Source organism: Hibiscus syriacus, unplaced genomic scaffold (genome assembly GCF_006381635.1).
Source record: "Hibiscus syriacus cultivar Baekdansim isolate YM2019G1 unplaced genomic scaffold, ASM638163v2 tig00016004_pilon, whole genome shotgun sequence".
In the NCBI taxonomy this organism is placed as follows: Eukaryota; Viridiplantae; Streptophyta; class Magnoliopsida; order Malvales; family Malvaceae; genus Hibiscus; species Hibiscus syriacus.
The window spans coordinates 1,034,128-1,058,494 of record NW_024062379.1 but is presented as its reverse complement, the minus strand read 5'-3'; the positions used below and the strand labels follow the sequence as shown (position 1 = coordinate 1,058,494).

Below are 24,367 nucleotides of genomic sequence, written 5' to 3'. Positions count from 1 at the left end.
AAAACATTTTTAAACAGGACAATCTTTATGGAGAGTCTAGCCTAGAAATTGACAGAGGTCCTTCAGACCTAGAAGCTCATAATTAGAAATTGGGGAAAAGAATTTGAATGTTAGGGAGCCAAGAAAATAGATGTTTACAAAGAAATGTGATGGTACACCTTGGTGTGAGAGAAGAATGAAGACGAACAGATCAATAAGAGAACCAAGATTGCATGAGCACCTTTTCACTGCTATTAATCAAGAAAAACATGCATTACACACATGAATTTGCATTTTTGCATCAAACATCCATCATCAGGATAGTTACATCCAGATACATTTTACAAATCTTTCAGGGGAAGATGAGATTACAAGACAATGAGACGTTCTCAAAAGAGGGAACAATCATCTTCAGATTCAACATTTCGAAACAAATTTTGTCTCGCTTGAGACAATCTCATTTAATGCAGAGGATTTATCTCACTTGAGATTGTTTTTCTTAAAAAGATTTGTCTCGCTTGAGATAATTTTTACTCGAAAGAAAATATTTCACTTCACTTAAGATTTTTTTAAAGAAGATTTTATCTCGCTTGAGATAGTTTCCCTTGAAACATAAGATTTTGTCTCACTTGAGATAGTTTCCCTCGAAACAGAAGATTTTATCTCGCTTGAGATAGTTTTCCTCGAAACAGAAGATTTTATCTCGCTTGAGATAGTTTCCCTCGAAACAGAAGATTTTGTCTCGCTTGAGATAATTTCCCTCGAAACAGAAGATTTTATCTCGCTTGAGATTGTTTCCCTCGAAACAGAAGTTTTTGTCTCGCTTGAGATAGTTTCCCTCGAAACAGAAGATTTTGTCTTGCTTGAGATAGTTTCCCTCGAAACAGAAGATTTTGTCTCACTTGAGATAGTTTCCCTCGAAACAGAAGATTTTATCTCGCTTGAGATAGTTTCCCTCGAAACAGAAGATTTTATCTCGCTTGAGATAGTTTCCCTCAAAACAGAAGATTTTGTGTCACTTGAGATAGTTTCCCTCGAAACAGAAAATTTTGTCTCACTTGAGACATTTTTCTTGAAACACAAATCTTTGAGATCATTTCCCTCTAAATGAATTTTTTCTCCGTTGAGATAGTTTCTCTTGAAACAAAGTTTTATCTCTCTATAGACAGTTTCCCTCGAAATATTTTTTTATTTATTTCACTTGGGATAGTGAAGAAAAAGATTTCAGAAAAGAATTAGTCCACTTTTCAGTAATTGAAAATGTGGATCTCAGCAAAATTCGAGTTCTTTTGGGTCAATACCTTCGGGTACTTCAAACACAAATTACTGACACATAATAATCTTTTACAGGTTTTAAAATCTTCAAAGAGAAGATAAACCAATCAACATTTCCAATACATAATTCGTAATGAAGAGGTTGTTCAACTTTTTGCTCGATTCTATCACGGAAGGAGAAGGAGTTGGATCAGCGTCAACTTTTTGCTCGATTCTATCACAGAAGGAGGTAGATTAGCATCGACATATCGTTCGATTTCCATCACAAAAGGAGGTGGATCGACATTTTTATTTTCGCTCAAATCCATCGCAGAAGGAGTTGGATCAGAGTCAACTTTTTGCTCGATTCTATCACAGAAGGAGGTAGATCAGCATCGACATATCGTTCGATTCCATCACAGAAGGAGGTGGATCGACATTTTTATTTTCGCTCAAATCCATCACAGAAGGATTTGGATCAGTTCCAACTTTTAGCTCGATTCCATCACAGAAGGAGAAGGAGTTGGATCAGCTTCAACTTCTTGCTCGATTCATCACATATGGAGTTGAATCAGCAACACCTCTCTAGAGGGATCAACATTTCTAGTGGAAAGACCAGGATGAGAAGAACTCATAATCAGAAGAACTAAAGATGAAGACTCAACCAATAGAACGAAGCAAAGATGGCATCATTTGTAGCAAAGAATCGACGATTTCACATAAGGAGAAGAATTGACATTCACTAGTGAAGAGTTTACAGCGTGACAAGAAGAGACCAAGATGAAAAATGGTGCTTTATTATCTTTGCTCCATTCCCGTTTCACAACAATGAGCAAAGAGGGGCAGCTGTAATCACTATTTTTCAGCATCAGAAGTCAAAGACAGTTCACCCACCACACCTACTCCCATCATCCTTGTTCCCTGCAGAAATTGGCGCAAAATCACCCATCAATTTGTATTTTTTTTATGTTGAAATCGGTCTATATAAAACCGATCAAAATATGAAAGGGGGGGTTTCAAGTAGAAACGAAGGAAACAATTGTAGTGGATTTTCGATCAAATAAGAACAAGAGTTTTTTTTTCTTTTTCCAGATTACAGAAAACTAAAGGTGTTTCTTCATCGTCTATTTGATTTTTCCAGCAACCATTTTCATTTTTTTTGAAAACAAAAGTAAAGCAGTAAAAATGAGGGAGAGTGTCGATCAACCTTAGATGTGTGGTCTCCTTGGCTAGGTAGTAGTTGGTCTTCGATCTCCAGAGTTGAGCGTGTGAGAGGGTCTTAAATTTTAGTTTGGGTTAAAGTTTTGTTTAGAGATAAATAAGGTGTTTGAGCCGATTGAGTTGGGTTTTGGTGTCCATGGTCGTTGTTAATTCTGGCTATGCGTGAAAGGTTTCGATTGGGTGAGTGTTGGACGGTGGGGGTTCTTGGTAGCACCACATGAGCATGAAGAGGAAGAGTGTTAGAACTCTCGATTGTGAAAAGAATGAAGGAGTGAAGAAGAAAATAAGGTGCGGCTGATATGGGTAGTTTAAAATTAGGTTATGTTTAGTATTTTAGGTAGTACTTATATATTACAACTTTAGGGGTAAATTAGCCTTAGGCCATCCATATTTATGACCATTTTTACAAAACGGTTCCTTATTTGTTTAAATTTCCAGTTTTGTTTCAAATGTCCAGGCACCATTTAAGTTATTTTACATTTTGTTTTAACTTAATTTGAATAGGATAAATTGTATATAAGAACCTATAACTCATGCGCATTTTAACTTGGTCCATAAATCAATGTTTGTATGTTTATAATTTTGTCTCTTTATTTTATGTGCATTTAATTTCAGTCCCTAACTGTTATTATATTAAATTTTTGTTATTTTAGACATTTAACCTTTAAACTTTCGCATGTCTTTTTTAGTCCTATGTATATTTGGGTTTATTATATTTTTAGTCTTTTATATTAATCATAGTTTTATTTTAGTTTTAGTATTTAAAGAAGCGTATTAGTTTTTTTTACATAGATTGTTATTATTTTTGTAGTTAAAGAAGTAAATTTCTATTTATTATTATTTAGCCCTTTTAGTAAGAATGATCAGTTTTTTTTTTAAATTTGTACATTGAAATCTCGTGTTTATGTTTTTAGTTAAATTTTATTATTATTTTTAATACGCATGTATATATAATTTGTTAATATTAGTTAAACTATATTTATTTAATTTTTGATTAGTATTTACTTTGTAGGATTTTTAAGTGCTTATTAATATTTAAATAATTACATTAGTTAATTAGTTTTTATATGATATCCTCAAGAGTATTACTTGACTCAAATCTAAATAAATTGACTAAGGGTATTATTCTATCATTTTAAAATTATAAAAGAAACTTTCTAATACGTGAATATTTAATCTATTTTAATATATAGCATTAAGTATTAATATTAGAACTTACATTTAGATTTAAGTTTCTAGGTTCCTTAATTTTCATAATTTGACACCGTAGGTTAGAAAAAGCCTTAATTTATTTTTAGTATAATTACGATTAAATAAAATTTTGCTTGATTGTATTGTTTTTAAAACTTAAGGCAATGTTCACTTATTAAGGAATTAATAGTATATCTCCCGCGATCGTGCTCAGGGGGTGACTACTGGTAATTCCCTGAATAAGTCAACATCTTTTTCAAAACTACATCATGTTTTTTAAAAATAAGGCAATATTCGGTTATTAGGCACAATAGCTGATCTCCCGCATTTACGCTCGGGGGCGAATGCTATCGGTCTCAATAAACGAATACCTTTTTCAAACTTTGCATCCTTAATGATTTTTAAATTAAATAAAGATCGAACTCAAAGTTTCCGATTTTAAATATAGGGTAATCAACTAGGTACCAATTTTTGGGTGCTTGTGGGGGTGCTAATCCTTCCCCAAGCGTATCCGACTCCCGAACCTGATTTTTGGATTTTCGTAGACCCAAAACTCGATATTTTATTAAAATAAAATATTTTATTAAAATCACCCAGTTTTTTACGGTGTTCTAATCTCACCTTAAATGATTGGTGGCGACTCCTCACATTTCGAAACGATTTTCAAAGAGAAAACCCCGAGTCAGTATTTTTCTTTCCCCGTCGGGCGAAAAACGGTGTCGACATTAACCAATCATATTTTTCTTTAATGGTATGAAATATTTATTCGAAATCATATTTTTTTATTGGACATCATTAACCAATGTTATTATGGCGAACTATTATGTGAGGAAGCTTAGATCGGGGAAAGTTAATTTTCAAGATAATAATATAGCCAATGGGCAAAAGGAAAGGATTGGATGATCATTCGGTATATAGTAATTGGGATAGAAGGCATATGGTATTGGAATACAAAATGTTATGCTTTGTAACTTAAAATGTTATATATATTTATAAATTATTTGATTTTAGTTAAAAATATTATTCGAGTTAATAAATTGGGTTCAACTTAATATCGATGGTAACAAATTAAGTTGGGAGCGGAAAATGTTATACTTTATGGTAACAATTTTGGTTGCACCTAAAAATGTTACCTTGTAGCATAAATTTGATCCAAATTAATATAGAAGGTAACAAATTAGGTTAGAAGCGAAAATTGTTATTTTGTGGTAACAGATTCGATTGCACCCGAAAAATATTACCGTGTAACGAAAATTGGGTCTATCAAAATATCGATGGTAACAAATTAGATTGGGAGTGGAAAATCTTATAAGTTGTGGTAACAGTTTCGGTTGTAATCTGAAAAATTATATATTCATGTAACATTTTTAAATTATTACCTCAATTTCTAAATTAGGTTCGAAGCGTAAAATGTTATAAGTTGTGGTAATATTTTCGATTGTAACTGTAAATGTTATTTTAAAAATTAAATTGAGTCCAACTTAATTACAAGGGTAACATTGTAGGTTATAATCGTAAATATTACTTTATAACAATGGTTAAAGAGAATATTATTTTTCTTTGAGATTATAAGTTCGATCAGTTGCGTCTTTAAAATATGTTTTATGTTATCAATTGTTAAAAAAATTATAAATAAATATTAATTTATAATCACCATGTACTCTTAAAAAAATAAAAGATTAATGTAATAATAAAATGAAAGTAAAAAAATTAAATTGATTAAATAATATTAAGATCGATGATTAAGATAATTTTTTTATTATAATATATGAGACAAAATAGATATTAAACCATAAAAGAAAGTACAACTACCACAATCTTGGCAGATATAAGACGTAGGGATTGGGAAATAATTTCATTTTTCTTTTTGTCTTTTTAAAAAAATAATTTCATTTTTCTTTTTGTCTTTTTAAAAAAATAATTTCATTTTCTTAATAGAGGAATCTTAAAAATCAAGAAACGGGACAAAAAATCTTGAGTCAAAGTCAAAAACGTCAATATATTACAAATTCTCCCCTTTCTCTCTCTTTGAGAATAAATACTATTAATTCCTCATGTTTTTTTTTATAATGATATCTAATTTATTAATCGATTAATCTGGATCAGATACTGTAGAAGCAAGAGTGACCATCCTAACCAATTTACTCTATTTGCAAATACCATAATTCGAACTCTTAATCTTACTTAAGAGACCTAATACCGCATCTCATTAGATCAATTGATTATCGGCAATTCTCATATTGTTTTAATTCCCTCTTTCCCTTTTCTTAACGAAAGTCTATGGTTTTGTTTCAAGAGTTATCAACAACAACAACAAACAACCTACCACACGTTCTTGTGAAGTGAACATAGTATTGGCCCCATATCCCTCGTGCTTGCACATGCAATGGAGCTCTCTCCGTTTTTTCTTGACTTCTCTATTTAATAATTTTTAACACTAAGATCATATAAATACGACACAACATACAAATATTAATATATAAAAATAATTTTGTTATATTTCCGAATATCATTTCTAAAAATTGTCAGCTCTTTATATTATATAAGACTTTCAAAAAATCACATTCGCTTATCAGAGTTTTCAAGGAATACATAACAATTTGAGTCAATTACAGTATATAGCAAAAACTTTTGAGAAGACCATCTGATCTATTAGAACGAAATTTGAGATTTGAATGTCAGATCTATTTAAACTACTAATCTACTAGTAGTCATAATAATCTTATATCTAAAATCATTAGCTAAGGTCAATGTACAGTGACAGAACCACGTGGGGGGCGGAAGAGGACATGACCCACCCCAACTTCTATGGTTTAATTGTATTTTAATTCCCCAAAAGTTTTGAAGCTATTAAAATTAAGTTCTGACCCTCCTATAATTTTCTAGTTTAATTATTTTTAAGACATTATGAGTTTTAAAGTTAAATTAAATTAAGTCTTGCCTCTAACTTTTTTGATTAATTATTTTTTGGACATGATAATTTTGAATTTAGTGAAATTAAGCCCCAATCATCTATTTTTGTGGTTTAATTATCTTTTAAAACCTTGTTAATTTCTAAGATAAGCAACTTTGCCCCTCTCATATTTGCATCTTAGTTCCACCCTTGTTACTATAAATACCCCTCAATCACAACTGAGAAGGGATCCCCTTACTACTTTCCTCCATAACTACCAGTAGTGTATATGGCACACTCTATGCCCAAAAATAGGGTAAATTACTCATTTAGTCACTCACTTCTTATTTTATTTTTATTTTAATCATTCAACTATTATTTATTTTAAATCATATCTAACGTTACATTTTAGTTATGTTTTGGTCACTCATCTTTAAAAAACTAACAATGATGTTAACGTGTCATCATATGATAATGCCACATCAGGATCCAAAAATAATAATAATAAATGTCATGTTAGTATCATTGTTCACATCTTACCGACATTTGACCAAAACATAACCAAAATGTAACCTTAGGTATGATTTTGAAAAAATAATAGTTGAATGACCAAAATATAGATTAAGTAATAGGCGACCAAATAGGTAGTTTACCCTAAATAAAAATGTGTATGAATTATGTTAAGAAAATTATATTGTTCCAATTAATATTTTTTTTATAGATTTAATTCATATATATATATATAATTTTTATTATGTTTTAAATTAAAAATATATATTAATTATATTAAATAAATTTTTGTTATATTTATATTGACATAGTTTATAAATATTTTCTGGATTCGTCACTGATAACGACCCTTATCTTCTCTTTAGGACTTCGTCCCCTTCACATGACAACATTGGTTAATGATCGCTCCTTCACCGACCATGACTCTCCTCCTATACTAGAAGGGATAAATTCACAACGATTAACGAGACAATGTTGTTTTTACTATCAAGTTTATGTGACAATTATGAATAAACTAAATTTATCTTATATTGATAAAATATTTATATTTTTATTAAAATAATAATTTAATTAATTTTAAATTTTAAATTCAGTTTGAACGAATTTATATAAAAAGGATGAAAGAAAAAAAAAATACAAATAGATGGTGACCGTCAAAGTGTTTGTTTGTTTCTGCACATATCATGTTGGTTGACAGTGGCCTTGGGAGACTTATGCAAGTTATGTTTGAGATTTAGCCTCCAAAGCACCTTAAATTAAGGCATGGAAAAAGAACTACCTTTTTTTTTATATAGATTTTGTTTTCGTTTTCACATGAGAGATTCTTAAACAAAGGGTAATAATAGTGGAATTTACTATATTCTCCTTGTGCAATTGCGTCACACATGAGGTTATACATACATAAGCTTTTTGTTTTTTTAAATACACGCATTGAAAATTTATTTTGAGATTTAATCATTTTGTTATAATATACATAAAACTCGTCATAAGAGAATAAAAAATAGAATTTATAATATGAATTAGAAGGAAATTGTATAGAAACTTGTCATGTCGTCATGACAAGTTTTAATTATTTATTATATTTTATGGAATTTTTCATTCTTTTATGACGAGTTCCACACGTACTATAAAAAATAATTTAGAATCTAATTTAATTTTCCAACATCTATATATATATATTTAAAAATATTTCGTCTGAATTATTTAGCCAATTAAGTCGTCTATGTTCGTTTCTTTTTTGCCTTTTGTTATTTATCTCTTGTTTTTTAGATTATTTTTCACACTAATTACTTTTTATCTAAATAGAAAGCAACAGAAACTTACACAAAACCTTAGTAGATGCTTTTTTATTTACTTTTTTTACTATTTATTCTGGAAAAAGAAAAGTCTAAATAATTTTTTTATTTGAAATTTATATTTTAATATAAAATTATTATTGTTTGATATATTTAGAATGAAATTTTATAGCTTTACAAACAGCTTTAACCCATCATCACATCTGTTATTTGATTTTTTAAGTATTTATTAAAGACACAACGGTAAATTAAAACTTATTGTGGAGTCGTGGGATCGAGTCCCACGGAGGGCATTTCATAATTCGGAGGTCTCTTACGGAAGCTGCTCTTAACCTGGTGTTGGGGGTAGCCTACTATCTTACCTCCTCCTTACCCTATACATATTGTAGACACCCATTTTTTTGTCAGGGTTAAAAAAATATTATTAAATTATTATTATTAATTTTAGTATTATTAAGTGTGTTTATATTTTTGTGCAGGCCAAATATGGCCCAATTATAAGATACAACCCAGTTCAAGCCCAAGAACCGGATCCACTCAGTAATCCATCAGCAGCAGACCAACTCCCAGACATGAGCTGAGCCATCACCGAGTCATTGAGCCAACACCGACGTATTGATTTGCACAAATCATCTACAGTGATAGATTACCTGCTTCAATCAGCTAAAGTCAAGAAAATTAATGATTTCACCTAAATTAGTCAGTATCTTACCAAATACGAAGAAAATCAAGATGCAGCCATGAAGATTTGGTGAGAATATCAAGCATAAATTAAAGGGTGTTTGAACAACAAAAAAGGGGAAGAGAACACTGATCAGAAAGAAAAAAAAACCAGAACCATTCGGGGAGAAAAAAAATATGAACAAAAAGAGGAATAAAAAAGAATTGTAACAGTGGGTTGGCTTCTACTTTTTATCTATTTTTTTTAGATTCGAAAGCAGTGTAAGATTGGCAATTCTTCACCCATTTTCGCAGAAAAATAAAAGGTATTTCGCTTTATTTTACTAGTTTGAATGGTATTTGTGTTTCGTTTTTTTTTACATCAATAAAAATACAAATAAACAAAATAAAGGGAGGTTTGGTTGTTACCTTGATCGGTTGAATCATATGGCGGCCGGCGTTAAGAGCTTCGAAACTCTCGGGAGTGAGACGAAAGGAAAGAAATAGGAGAAGCCATGGGGAGCGGGGTTGCGGCTGAAAGGAAAATTATAATGAGAGTTAGGTTAAGCATTTTCACCTAAAATAATATATATATATATTCATCAAAATTGCATTGTTTCATTATGTTTTCCCGTGTTTTGCAAAGGGAAGAGTAAATTCATTGGTTAATCCTTTAATCTTCGAAGTATTCCATTTGGGTCCTTAAGTTTTTAGTTTCTGATTGTAGGTCCTAAGTTTCATGCTTATTTCATTTCAGTCCCTAATCGTAGGTTTATGTGTTATTAATTTTGTCTCTATATTTTGTACGTTTTTTATTTTAGTCCTGAACGCTAATATTTTCTTTCATTTACACATCAAAGCTCCAAGTTTTTGCATGTTTTATTTTAGTCCCTGTTTTTAGTCTAAGTTAATTTATTTTTGTATTTTTAATATTCGGTTTGTTATTTTGGAAATTTCCATTTCAATACAATACATGTTTAGGAATTTATTTTTAATTTAAATATTAGTAATTATGTTAATTTATTTTAGCCATAGATTAGATTGTAAATATTTAGTCATAATTTAAAGTTTTTTTGGATTAATTCTTTAAATTTAAATTTAGTTTAATCTAGTCCTTTGTGTCTCTATTTACATACTTGTACATGTGTGCAACATCATTTGTATATTATTGTTTAAATGTTTTATGTGGAATAAATGTAGATTATATTAAATTATTATTATTCATATATTAACTTGGATTATTCAATATTTATTCTTTTGTTTTAGTCCCTTAATTATTTAGTTTGCTAATCTTTGTTACTTCATGCTGTAAATTGGTATTTAAGTGTAGTGTTAACATCTATATTAATCTTAATATATATATATAATTAATCTAAATTCACTTGATTTGTTATAAGCATGTAAAGTAATTTCAATTATATTAATGTTATTATGTAGATCGATTTATTTGTTACTTATTATATTTTAAAAATGTTATATATTTATATGTATATATTTTACTACAAATTTTTAGCAAACACTATTTTATTAGTTTATTTAAATATATTTCAAAAACACTTTTAAAATTATTAATTCAAAGCAAATTAATTAATATTCAATAAATGGATCATAATTTAATTTTATATTTAATTCATGATTTTCACCATTTACGACAACGTGTAAGCGAAACAGTACCAATTTTGGGCGCTGTGGGGGTGCTAATCCTTCCCCACGCGTAACCGACTCCCGAACTCGTTTTAAACGAATCTTGGTAAACGCAGGCCAGCTTTTGTCTTAAAAAATGATTTTTCTTAAAATTGTTTTTAAAAGACGTTTTTAGGTATTCGACCTACCTAACCCAAAGGTTGATGGCGACTCTTTTTAATTCTTTTTAATTTATTTCAAATTACTCCAAAATCACCCATTTTCCAAAATTAAAAGTCGTAACTGTTTTTAAAACAATTTAAAAGATTGTCCCGCCGGAAAACGGTTACGACAGCTTGGCGACTCCGCTGGGGACCTTTTTTAGAGAGTCAGTCTGTAAGTCGCTTACACATTGTCGTTTGGTAGAAATTATGAGTTCGAGTCTTTAGTTAATTTATCATCCTTTTATTGAAGTTTTTAATTGCTTCATTTTATTATTGTTTTACTAACATTTTTATCTTTGTTTTCAGATTTGTCCAAAATTTTGTCGAATGATGTTATTTTCCTATTGAGTCAAAGGGTTGAATGTTCCTCCTCACACACGTCACGAGCATTTGCATAACATAAGTTCTATACCCGAGCTCCGAACCTTTCTAAGTGGGGGCGAAAGCGATGCCTTCGTGAGAATTTATTCTCCGTGCAGGCCTAGCAAGTAACCTTCGGGATTCATATACCTTATGTTTTCGTGAGAATTTATTCTCCGCATAGACATAAGGGAATGTATCCTCTCGAATTGAACTCGATCCGTTTAAAGCCTATAATGGGTGAGGATTGAGGGTTTGGCAGCCCAAGGGGGCACTAACATCAAGGACAATTCGAGTACCTTTTTCTGTTAGAAACGCAACCACGCATATAGTGAACCGTAGAACGATCACCTGAGGTATAGATATATCGAACCTATGTCTGTCAGTAGGTACCCAAAATAGGTGTACACAAAGGAGGAGCGTTTCTGAACTTTTTCTTTTTTGCTTTAAATATTGTTTATAACAGCATGCAAACTAGATACCATGTGGTTAGGATTAATTTCTTGAAAAATCATTGTGGGTATATAACATGTTTGGGTAGATATCATGACGGGTAGATGTTATTCATCTTTAAATGACATTTTTATTTGTATTCAATTTCTTACTTGTACTAATTCATTTTCATTTTTTGTGTTTTTTTTGTTATCTGCATTGCATCATTCAAGATTAAGGGTGTTGATCTTTAGTTAATCGTCAAATTGGAAAGCTTTCAATAATGGACGAAAAGTATTTAAATCAAGTAGTTCAAAACTCTGAGGTACGACAGTGGGCTGAAGCATTGCAAAGATTGGAAGGGGACAGTTTGCTAGCTGATCACATGTCAGATTTAGCGGGTTATGCTTCCGTTTCTCTTAAAAGAAATGACATCCAGGACTTACGAGACATTTGGGAAAAATGGGAGTCGAGTAAGAAGCGGCAGTTTTACCAGTGTTATGGGGATATTTCCTATCTGTTATATATTGATATAGATGATGAGTTGGTCCGAGCCTTGATTCAATTTTGGAATCCAGGGTACAACTGTTTCACTTTTAATAAAGAAGACATGGTTCCTACCATCGAAGAATATATTGCCTTGTTGCGCATAGAGGATGCTCAAGAGAATCGGATTTATTCCAAGTCCATCAAAACTCAACCCTTCAGAATCAAATTAGCCAAAATCGCAGGAGTGCGTGAGGAATGGGTGGTTGCTCGTACCAAACAAAAAGGTGAAAGTGAAGGCATTTCTTGGATTGCTATTAAAGGAATCATTCAAAGTCATCCTGACGAGAAGGTGTGATTTGACCTCTTTGCACTGGGCATTTATGGCTTAGTCATTTTCCCGAAGGCCTTGGGATTTATTGAGGCTGCAGTTGTGGATTTATTCGAGCAATTACAAAAAAAGGTCAACCCTGCTCCTGTAATTTTAGCAGAGACTTTTCGATCCTTGAATGCTTGTCGAAGGCTTGGAGGTGGTCGATTTTCAGGATGCGCGCAATTACTATATGTCTGGATCCGTAGCCACTTCTGGAAAATTGAAAAAATTTCATATCATCGGTTTAGTACAAGTTACTCGCCTTTGAGAGAATTTATAGAGAAAGATTGGCCAAAAGGAGTCACTAAAGACATGTGGATAGATGCCCTTAAGAATATACAAGACAAGGATATCGTTTGGCGTGCCCCTTGGCAAATACAAAGTGAGTTCCTATATAAGTGCGGTGACTATAATTGGGTGATGTTGCTCGGTTTATGGGGAGCAATTGGGTACGCACCACTTTTGGTTATGAGGCAATATGGTGGCCATCAATTTATCCCAGTCACTGCTGGATTGCACTCATCTGAGTTTGTATTCTACGGGAACAATTACAAGAAAAACATCTCGAATGCAGTTAGAGGATGGAAGAAGACTTTCTGTACTAGAGCCGATGCAGCCAAGGTAATGTTGACGCCAAATTATGAGGAATGGAGGTCTATAAGAAAGAATGAAAATATTCCTCTACCTGACCAAAGTAAGGATATAACTATGGAGGAACGAATTCAGATAGTCCCATCGGAGATAGAGATCTTAAGAGCAGAATTCGAAGCTGAGAAAGAAGGTTGGTCGAAGAACTAGAAGAGATTCGACAAGACAAATTCATATTGAGTATTGATGTTGACTTTCATGCCGCACAATTTGCAATGCTAAGAAAGAGAAAGAAAAAGTAGATTCGGAGTTGAAAAATCTGAAGAAGGGTTACTACAAGCTGCAAAAATCTAGGATAACAATTGGGTCAAGTAGAGCATCAGCCCAGTTAACCAAAAAGTTAAACGCAGAGAAACATCGAAATAGAGATCTGAAGGAAAAAAACGATCGTCTACTCAAGAGCTTGGAGAAAGGGAAAGAAAAAATAGAAGAGCTTGAGCTTGATAAGAGGGAGCGGATCATAAGATACAAGGCCGAGAATCGCAAAGCTATGGAAGAACTAAAAAGGGAGAAAGATCGAGTCAAAGAGTTAGAAGCTAAGAAGACTATCACGATCAGGGGATTTGAAACTGAAATAAATAATATGCTTGTCGAACTTGATATTAGAGGACAAAAAATCGAAGAATTTGATATTAAAAGAAATAGGTGGGAACTACAAAAGAAACACTTCAATACTAGGCTCGAAGCAAGACAAGAGACAATCAACAGCTGGATAAAAAGGTGTGGAGATAAAAATGTACAAATACAGAGTCTTAATCGAAGGATGCAGGAAACAAAAACAAGACTTGAAGAGGATCTGGCTCAATGTCGGGCTAAAATCACAAAATCCAGTGATTATATCCTGCAACTCGAAGAATCCTTGTTCCGAGGAAGGATTATCATGGGACCAAGTAACCTTCAGGAAAGTTATGAAGAGAATGCCTTACTGAGAAATCGAATTCGAAGCCTGGAAAGCACACTGCAGAGTTGTCAAGTACGAATCACTGAGCTAGAAGGAAATCTCCAAGGAACTATTGAACAGTGGCAAACATCGAATGATTTCTATGAAGAACAGAGTGCAGATAGAAGCAACATGGTAGTCGAGGCTATAATACAGATGAGTGAAGTTGCCAGATACATTGGGGAATTAGCTGTCGAAGCAAAGGTCATCGAGCATCACATCAATCCGGTTTCTGAGTTTGGGAAGAAAATGTCTTGGTTGATTAAAGAAGTTGTCGAACTTAATCGGATGGCTAGGCCGTATCTGTAGAAGTGAACTATTGTGTAATAAAAACTTTGTGTTCCAATGGAAGTTGTTCTATGATAATTAACTTTTTGAGATCAATACCTTTTACATACATTCATTCTGCATTGCATTTATTTTAAATATTTTGCATTAATACATGCATTCATTCATTAAAACACCCAAAATAATGTAAAATAAAATTTTCAATCATTGTAGTTATTCTGGCACTCAACTCACACCCGTACGGTACTCGGAATACAACTAAGAAAATGGAAGCTAGAATGATTCAACTTGAGCAAGAACAAAAACAAGCTCAAGAAGAAATGAGAGAGAGATTAAATAAGATGGAAGCAGAGATAACAAATTCGCAAACTGGTCTACTACAAAGGATGGAAGAAATGTTTAAGAAACATGCTATAGGTAGAAGGATCACGGATGGCCAAATAACGTCATCCGAGCAAGATTTATCATATCCTCCAGGGTTTGAACCAGGGGCATCACATCCTGCGGGGTTTACTTCTGATCCCCAACACCTACCAAGGTTTACACCAGAATCTGGTCCTCCTCCTGGTTTCACACCTGTACACACCTCTGCTCACCCTTCGGTACCTCAAGAAGCACGACCTCATGTATATGTCAGCAATGAGAATCAGCAACACCACATGGGATCTGCATTCCCAAACAATTATCAGCCTGTTACTGAACACTTAACTCCAGATCTAAATGAGTTAGTTGAAAAGGAAAAAGCCAATGAACAAATAACTCAACAGTTGAAGAAATTGGAAGAAATGGTAAAATCAGTAGAAATGATTGAACCGTTCTATGGGTCTGACGCCAGAGAGCTGAGTTTGGTCCCAGATCTGATTATCCCTATAAAGTTCAAGGTTCCCGAGTTTGAAAAATACAATGGAACCACTTGTCCTTCATCTCATATAACCATGTTTTGCCGGAGGATGGCTGGCCATGTGAACGATGAAAAACTGTTGATTCACTGTTTTCAAGACAGTTTGACAGGTTTTGCCGCTAAGTGGTATAACCAATTAACTAGGGCTCATATCAAATCATGGAAGGACTTGGCAAAAGCATTCCTAGAACAGTATCGCCATGTTACAGATATAATTCCTGATCGGTGGACTCTTCAAAATATGGAAAAAAGAAGCAATGAAACTTTCCGACAATATGCTCAAAGGTGGCATGATGTTGTTGCACAGGTCCAACCCCCTTTACTCGAAAAGGAGGCTACTGTAATTTTTGTCAATACTTTGAGAGCTCCGTATTTGGGGCATTTGCTTGGAAATGCCACCAAAAATTTTGCTGATTTGATCATCTCTGGTGAGCTCATCGAAAATGCTATAAGAAGTGGCAAGATTGAAGTAGTTGAAGGGTCTAGCTCCAAAAAACCTGTATACCGAAAAAAGGAAAATGAAGTTAACAGTGCAAATGTCTACCACAAGAATACTGCAAATAGTGTCACAATAACCCAATCAAGGGCTGAGAGGAATGACATGAACACCACCAGAAATGATTTCAGGGGACCTCGTAAGGAGAGAGAGAAGGTGTCCTTCACACCATTACCCGTACCCTATTCAGAGATATACGCCTCGTTATTCAAGGCAGATGTGGTACGCCCCTACCGTTTGACCCCTCTTCAACCACCGTACCCTCATTGGTATGACGCAAATGCGCATTGTGATTACCACGATGGAATTGCTGGCCATTCTATAGAGAATTGTTATGCATTCAAAAAGATAGTGCAGAATCTGATTAACACAGGAGGATTACAATTTGATTCACCAGATGCCTCAACACACCCACTACCGAATCATGGAGGTAAAGGGATAAATACCATCCATGAGGAGAATAGGAGGAAGGCAAAGACAAACATTCATGAAATCAAATCTCCCTTCAGTTGGGTATTCCAACAACTCTATCAGGCTGGCATGATTCGACAAGATCTTAAGCCAAAGACCAATGAGTGTGAACACTATTGTGAATATCACCAAGAAGAAGGGCATGAAATTCAGCTTTGCCCTGAATTTAGGGGGTTACTACAAAGATTGATGGATAATAAGGAGGTAGAGTTCTTTGAGGAAGATAAGGAAAAAAGAGAAAAAGACGTCTTCATGACAGAAAATTCTGAGCCCGTTCACAAAAAAACAAGCCAGTAGTCATCACTGTGAAATCATCAGCAATGAATTCTGGGTCGTCAACGCCAAAAGTTGTAATCACAGCTCCTTCACCATTTTCGTTTAAAGACAGCCGCAAGGTGCCTTGGAATTACACTGCCAATGTTTCATTAATAAGAGAATCTGGTTCGCTAGAGAAAATAAAGGTAGTTGAAGGTGAAGCACCAGTAGGCAACTTGATGACTGGAATAGTGAATGAAGTCGGGCACTTCACAAGAAGTGGGAGGTGTTATTCTCCTGAGATGTCAAAAGAAATGGACAAAGTGAAGGCAAAAGGAAAAACTGTGGTGGTACCGCAAAAGATATTTGATGATGAATTCCCACCAATGATCAATGAGCCGGTAACAGAAACGCAAGCTCAAGAATTCTTGAAGTTTTTAAAACATAGTGAGTATAATGTAGTTGAACAGCTACACAAGCAACAAGCACGGATTTCGATTCTGGATTTGTTAATAAATTCAGAAGTACATCGGAATGCTTTGTTAAAAGTGCTCAATCAAACATTTGTGCCTGAGGATATATCAGTGAACAAGTTGGATCGAATTGTAGGGCACATAGCTGCTGACAACTACATAACTTTCACTGATGATGAAATTCCTGATGGTGGAATGGGATCAGTAAAAGCCCTCAATATCACAACTCATTGTCATGGTCATGTCTTGTCAGGCGTTTTGATTGACAATGGGTCTGCACTTAATGTTATGCCTATGGCCACATTACGGAGGTTACCGGTGGACAGCTCACATATGAGGGCCTACCAAAACATTGTTAGAGCTTTTGATGGAACCCAGCGGGATGTGCTTGGAAAGATAGAGATACCACTGTTGATTGGACCAACTGTCTACAATATTGATTTTGTGGTGATGGACATCAATCCCTCATATAATTGTTTGCTTGGGAGGCCATGGATTCATTCTGCAGGGGCAGTCCCTTCGTCCTTGCACCAAAAATTAAAATTCGTGACAAATGGCCAGTTGATTAGTATTGGGGCAGAGGAAGAGATTATTGCTTCTGTGACGACTGACGCCCCATATATTGAGACGAATGAGAATGCCCTAGAGTGTTCCTTCAGAGCTTTAGAATTTGTCAACGCTACTTTCATTGCTGAAGGAAACAAGATTCCTCACCCGCGTTTATCTGATTGTACTAAGATGACTGTGCGAGAGACTCTAGGAAAAGGAGCCAAGACAGGAAAGGGTCTCGGTATATGCTTGCAAGGGAGTTTATATCCCAAATTTGTCATGATGAAGAACGATCGCTTCGGGCTGGGATTTAAGCCTGATTTTCAGCAAAGAAAGAAAGAAATAAAAAAGAGAGGTGAAGTGAGAAGAGCTAGACTGAAAGGAGAGGATATTCCATGGGAGCGTATGCTTTTCCCTCCCCTAGAAAGCTCTTTCAAGTTTGGGGGAGTTTTTGATATGGAGCAACAGTTAGCCAGAGCAATTGATGAAGAAGAGCAGATGAAAGACAGAGGCTTGTTCAATGAAGCTATGGAGGGTTTGGTCATTAACATGATAACTGGGGATGATAAAGCGGGAAGATATTTGGCTGGAATCCGTCCTTGCTTCCCAGGGGAAACACTGAAAAATTGGACTGCAGAGGATCTCCCTGTAGTTTTTAAGATTAATTCAGAGTAATACCCAATACTAATCCTTATACTTGTGCCCGCAAGTATTAAGGAATTTTCATAAGGGCAGCTATGTTAACTCTACTTGCTTTCAATAAAAGACAGTCTTTTGTTTCTTAAATGGCTATCATTATTTACATTTTCATTTTCATTCTTTATATTCATTTCATAAATTTTGGTCTCCTTTCAAATATATATTCGATTCAATTTTTCCATTTGCAGGTGTCACAATATCAATAGCATGAATGTTTCTGAATTTAATACTGAGATAAACTTTGAGCAGCCCATATGTTTGGAAGAAATCAATGAATGTCAGGATGAGGTAGAATGTGATGTTCCTAACGAACTATTAAGACTGGTAGAAAAGGAGGACAAACAGATCTTACCTCACCAGGAAGAAACTGAGGTTATAAACTTGGGAACTGATGATGACAAGAGAGACGTTAAAATCGGCAGCACACTTTCTGTCGAGATAAGGCAAGAATTGATAGATCTGCTCCGAGAATTCAAGGATATCTTTGCATGGTCTTATCAAGATATGCCAGGACTGAGTACAGACATAGTGGTGCACAAGCTTCCGATAAAGCCTGAGTGTAAGCCAGTTCAGCAAAAGCTCAGAAGAATGAAGCCAGAAATGTTATTGAAAATTAAAGAGGAAGTGATGAAACAGATTGATGCAGGGTTTCTTCAAGCAGCAAAGTATCCAGAATGGGTTGCCAACATAGTCCCTGTGCCAAAGAAAAATGGTAAAGTTCGCATGTGTGTGGATTACAGAGATCTTAATAAAGCAAGCCCGAAGGACAATTTTCCATTGCCTCATATAGATACTTTAGTGGATAACACTGCTGGTCATTCGTGGTTTTCTTTTATGGATGGCTTCTCGGGGTATAACCAAATAAAAATGAACATTGAAGACATGGAAAAAACCACATTTGTGACTATGTGGGGCATATTTTGCTATAAAGTGATGCCATTTGGTTTGAAAAATGCTGGGGCAACTTACCAAAGAGCTATGGTGACTCTTTTCCATGACATGATGCACAAAGAAATTGAAGTGTATGTGGATGACATGATTGCCAAGTCCAGGACTGAAGGTGAACACATTCAAAACTTGAGGAAGCTTTTCCAAAGGTTGAGGAAATATCAATTGAAACTCAATCCAACTAAATGCACATTCGGGGTAACGTCAGGGAAACTCTTGGGTTTCGTGGTTAGTAAAAAAGGAATTGAGATTGATCCAGATAAAGTAAAGGCCATTCAAGATCTTCCGCCGCCTCGTACACAGAAAGAAGTTCGAGGATTCTTAGGAAGGTTAAATTATATATCTCGATTCATTTCACAATTAACTGAAAAATGTGACCTAGTTTTCAAATTGCTTCGAAAGAACAACCCCGAAGTTTGGAACAACGAGTGCCAAAAGGCTTTGGAGATAATCAAAGGATATTTGTCTAATACTCCAATTCTGGTATCACCAGTCCCTGGTAAACCATTGATCCTTTATCTAACGGTATTTGAAAATTCAATGGGATGTGTATTGGGGCAACATGACGAATCTGGAAAGAAGAGAGAGCTATCTATTATCTAAGCAAAAAGTTCACTGATTGTGAGAGTCGATACCCGCCAATTCAAAAGCTATGTTGTGCGTTGGTATGGACTACTCGAAGGCTCAGACAATACATGTTATACCATACTACTTGGTTGATATCTAAGCTTGACCCTTTGAAATTTTTAATGGAATCACCAGCTTTAGCTGGTAGATTGGCTAGATGGCAGATGTTGTTATCAGAATTTGACATTGTATATGTGAACCAAAAAGCAATCAAAGGGAGTGCCATAGCAGATTTCCTTGCAAGTCGTGCCTCAAATGATTATGAGTCCTTAAATTTTAATTTTCCAGACGAGGATCTGATGTGCATCACAACCAAGGAGGAAACAAATTCAGATGATAAATCTTGGAGGTTGTATTTTGATGGAGCATCTAATGCTTTAGGACAAGGAATTGGAGCAGTACTGATTTCCCCAGAAAATGTCTATTATCCTTTTACAAGCAGATTGGAGTTCTTTTGCACCAATAATATGGCAGAGTATGAGGCTTGTGTCATGGGGTTAAGAGCAGCTATAGAAAGAAAAATCAAAGTGCTCCAAGTATATGGAGACTCCTCACTAGTGGTGTATCAATTGCGAGGAGAATGGGAGACGAAGGATCTAAATTTAGTGGAATACCGAAGATTGATCCTTGAATTGGTAAAAGAATTTGAAGATGTCACTTTCAATTACCTCCCTCGAGAAGATAATCAAATGGCTGATGCTTTGGCCACACTTGCTGCAATGTTCCAAGCAAATAGAAGAGTTGACATGATGCCAATTAAAATGCAAATGTATAATACCCCGGCACACTGTTATGATATCGAAGAAGAGGTAGATGGTCGTCCATGGTATTATGATATTTTGCAATACATCAAGCATCAAACTTACCCACAATGTGCGTCTGAGATCGATAAAAAGACAATAAGGAGAATGGCTGTCGGATATGTATTAGATGGGGAAGTTCTGTACAAAAAAGGTAGTGATCAAGTTTTGATGAGATGTGTGGATGCCCGAGAAGCAAAAGGTATACTTGAAGAAGTGCATGAAGGGATATGTGGAACACATGCAAATGGGCTTTCTATGGCCAGGAAGATCATGAGATATGGATACTATTGGGCCACTATGCATTCAGACTGTGTTGATTATGCAAGAAAATGTCACAAATGTCAAATCTATGGGGATAAGATCCATACATCTCCGTCACCTTTGCAAGTGATGACCACACCATGGCCGTTTTCTATGTGGGGCATGGATGTCATTGGGACAATTACACCAAAGGCTTCGAATGGACATCGTTTCATATTTGTGGCAATTGATTACTTTACTAAGTGGGTTGAGGCAGCCTCGTATGCAAATATCACGAGATCTACAGTTTGCAAATTCATAAAGAAAGAGATAATTTGTCGGTATGGATTGCCAGAAAAAATTGTCACAGATAATGCCACTAATTTGAATAACAAAATGATGGTAGAACTTTGTACTCAGTTCAAGATAAAACATTCTAATTCAGTGGCCTACCGTCCAATGATGAATGGAGCAGTGGAAGCAGCAAATAAAAATATTAAAAGGATCATCACAAAGACCACTGATACTTACAGAGATTGGCATGATAAATTACCTTTTGCCTTGTATGCATATCGAACTACAGTGCGGACTTCGACAGGGGCAACACCTTTCTCTTTAGTATATGGGATGGAAGCAGTCTTGCCAGTGGAAGTAGAAATCCCATCACTTCGAATTTTGAAAGAGGTGAAATTGGATGAAGCTGAATGGGTTCAGGCGCGGTTTGACCAATTGAATCTCATTGAAGAAAAGAGATTAAAAGCTATTTGCCATGGTCAGATGTATCAGAAACGGATGATGAGAGCTCATGATAAGAAAGTTCATCCAAGAGAATTTCGAGAGGGTGATCTAGTGCTAAAAAAGATCCTGCCAATTCATAAAGATTTCCGAGGGAAATGGATGCCTAATTGGGAAGGTCCATATGTTGTCAATAAGGCCTTCTCTGGGGGAGCGTTGATCTTGGCAGAGATGGATGGAGAAAAATTGAGAAATCCAGTAAACTCAGACTCTGTCAAGAAGTACTATGCTTGAAGAAAAAAAAGGGAACAAATAAAAAGATGAAAAATGAAAAAATGAAAAGGAAAAAAAAATGAAAAATGAAAAAAGAAATGAAAAAATAAAAAGAGAAAAAGGAGGGTTTGAGATGAAAATCCGCAAAGGACATTTTGAAACCAAAGGAAGACTTTGAGTTGAAAACCTGAAAAGGCGGCTCAAAAGCATTTTGAGATCAGGCATCAGACAACTAAATCTTCTTGAGGGTCTGATATTTTGAGAGAAGCTTCACATCTATAGACATTTTGGCAATTCTCGAAGTCCTCCAGACAGAAGCTCAACTCAATAGTTATCAAGTGGATTGATTCAGGAACATTCGTGCTAATGATCCATAAGGACATTTGACTTATGGTTTTAAATTTCCATTATTCATGTGATTGCCATAACTTTGTAAATTCAATTTCTTGTCAGTAAATTCGAAGTTTGTTATTTCAAGTTCCAATTTTATTCATTCTTCTTATAAGTAGATTGACATGGCATTAAAAAATAAAAAGATTTTTGGTATTACTCTGAATAAATACTTCCATAGCAGAGATTCTAACCCTAATGATCGAAAAGATTAGGGTAAGACATGGCCAAAGAAAATGCATATGAGTTGAGAAAAGAAAGCATATTGAAAAACTGATATTTTGGTACGCTGATAAAGATGAGCAGTTAAAAAAGAAACATAAAAGGATTTGCATGGGAACAAGAGAAATGAGAATTTGCATAAAATAGCCCAAGCAAAATGTGGAAGGACAAATGAAACATTTAAAATGAAGATTTGCAGGACCACAAAGTTCATAATATTAAAATGACATCATGCATACATCAGTAAGCATCTATGAATAGGAGCATGCTCATTCATTCATATTCATTGAAATGCTTTGAATGTTTTGCAGAAATTCAGAGAAAGTCAATAACAATTAAGATTCATCGCAGAAGGAGGTGAACCAGCATTTCCAATGGAGAGTTCATAATAAGAAGAACTCATCCGACAGAGGGAGAAGAAGTTCATAATGAGAAGAGCTTGTTCGACCTATCACTCGATTCACGACATTTTGAATCAGTGACACCTTGCTTGAAGGATCAGTATTTCCAATGGAGAGTTCATAATGAGAAGAACTCATCCGACAGAGGGAGAAGAAGTTCATAATGAGAAGAGCTTGTTCGACCTATCACTCGATTCATAACATTTCGAATCAGTGACACCTCGCTTGAGGGATCAACATTTCCAGTAAAGAGTTCATAATGAGAAGAACTCATCAAACGAGGAAGAAGAAGTTCATAATGAGAAGAACTTGTTCAACTTCGCATCAACATTTTCAATGGAGGGCTCATAATGAGAAGAACTCGTCCGAAAGAGGGAGAAGAAGTTCATAATGAGAAGAGCTTGTTCGACCTATCACTCGATTCATGACATTTCGAATTAGTGACACCTAGCTTGAGGGATTGATATTTTCAGAAGAGTTCATAATGAGAAGAACTCATCCTAAAGGAGAAAGTTCATAATGAGAAGAACTTGTTCCTTTCAAGTCCATCACAGAAAGAGATGGATCAACATTTCCAATGGAGAGTTCATAATAAGAAGAACTCATCCAATGAGAGAGAAGAAGTTCATAATGAGAAGAACTTGTTCAACTTCGCATCAATATTTTCAATGGAGAGTTCATAATGAAAAGAACTCATCCGATAGAGGGAGAAGAAGTTCATAATGAGAAGAGTTTTTTTGACCTATCACTTGATTCACGACATTTCGAATCAATGATGCCTCGCTTGAGGGATCGACATTTCCAATGAAGAGTTCATAATGAGAAGAACTCATCATAAAAGAGAAAGTTCATAATGAGAAGAACTTATTCCTTTCAAATTCACCACAGATGGAGGTGAACCAACATTTCCTGAAGAGTTCATAATGAGAAGAACTCGTCCTAAAGGAGAAGTTCATGAGGAGAAGAATTTGTTTAATCTAACGACAAAGGAAGAATAAAAAAAATGGTTATCTTTTTCGTCTTTGCCCTATTCTTGTTTACACAAGAATGTACAAAGAGGGGCAGCTGTAGACACCCATTTTTTTGTCAGGGTTAAAAAAATATTATTAAATTATTATTATTAATTTTAGTATTATTAAGTGTGTTTATATTTTTGTGCAGGCCAAATATGGCCCAATTATAAGATACAACCCAGTTCAAGCCCAAGAACCGGATCCACTCAGTAATCCATCAGCAGCAGACCAACTCCCAGACATGAGCTGAGCCATCACCGAGTCATTGAGCCAACACCGACGTATTGATTTGCACAAATCATCTACAGTGATAGATTACCTGCTTCAATCAGCTAAAGTCAAGAAAATTAATGATTTCACCTAAATTAGTCAGTATCTTACCAAATACGAAGAAAATCAAGATGCAGCCATGAAGATTTGGTGAGAATATCAAGCATAAATTAAAGGGTGTTTGAACAACAAAAAAGGGGAAGAGAACACTGATCAGAAAGAAA

At 34.6% G+C, this 24,367-nt stretch overlaps 1 protein-coding gene across 1 annotated transcript; it reads left to right on the top strand.

Moving 5' to 3' along the window:
• Positions 1-14,772: 14,772 nt before the first annotated feature.
• Positions 14,773-24,123, top strand: LOC120208170. The gene is given in 6 exon segments (XM_039207510.1): positions 14,773-14,979; positions 15,247-15,771; positions 16,926-17,564; positions 18,519-19,746; positions 19,749-20,512; positions 24,022-24,123. Coding segments are annotated over 6 exon segments (3,465 nt in total).
• Positions 24,124-24,367: the final 244 nt, after the last annotated feature.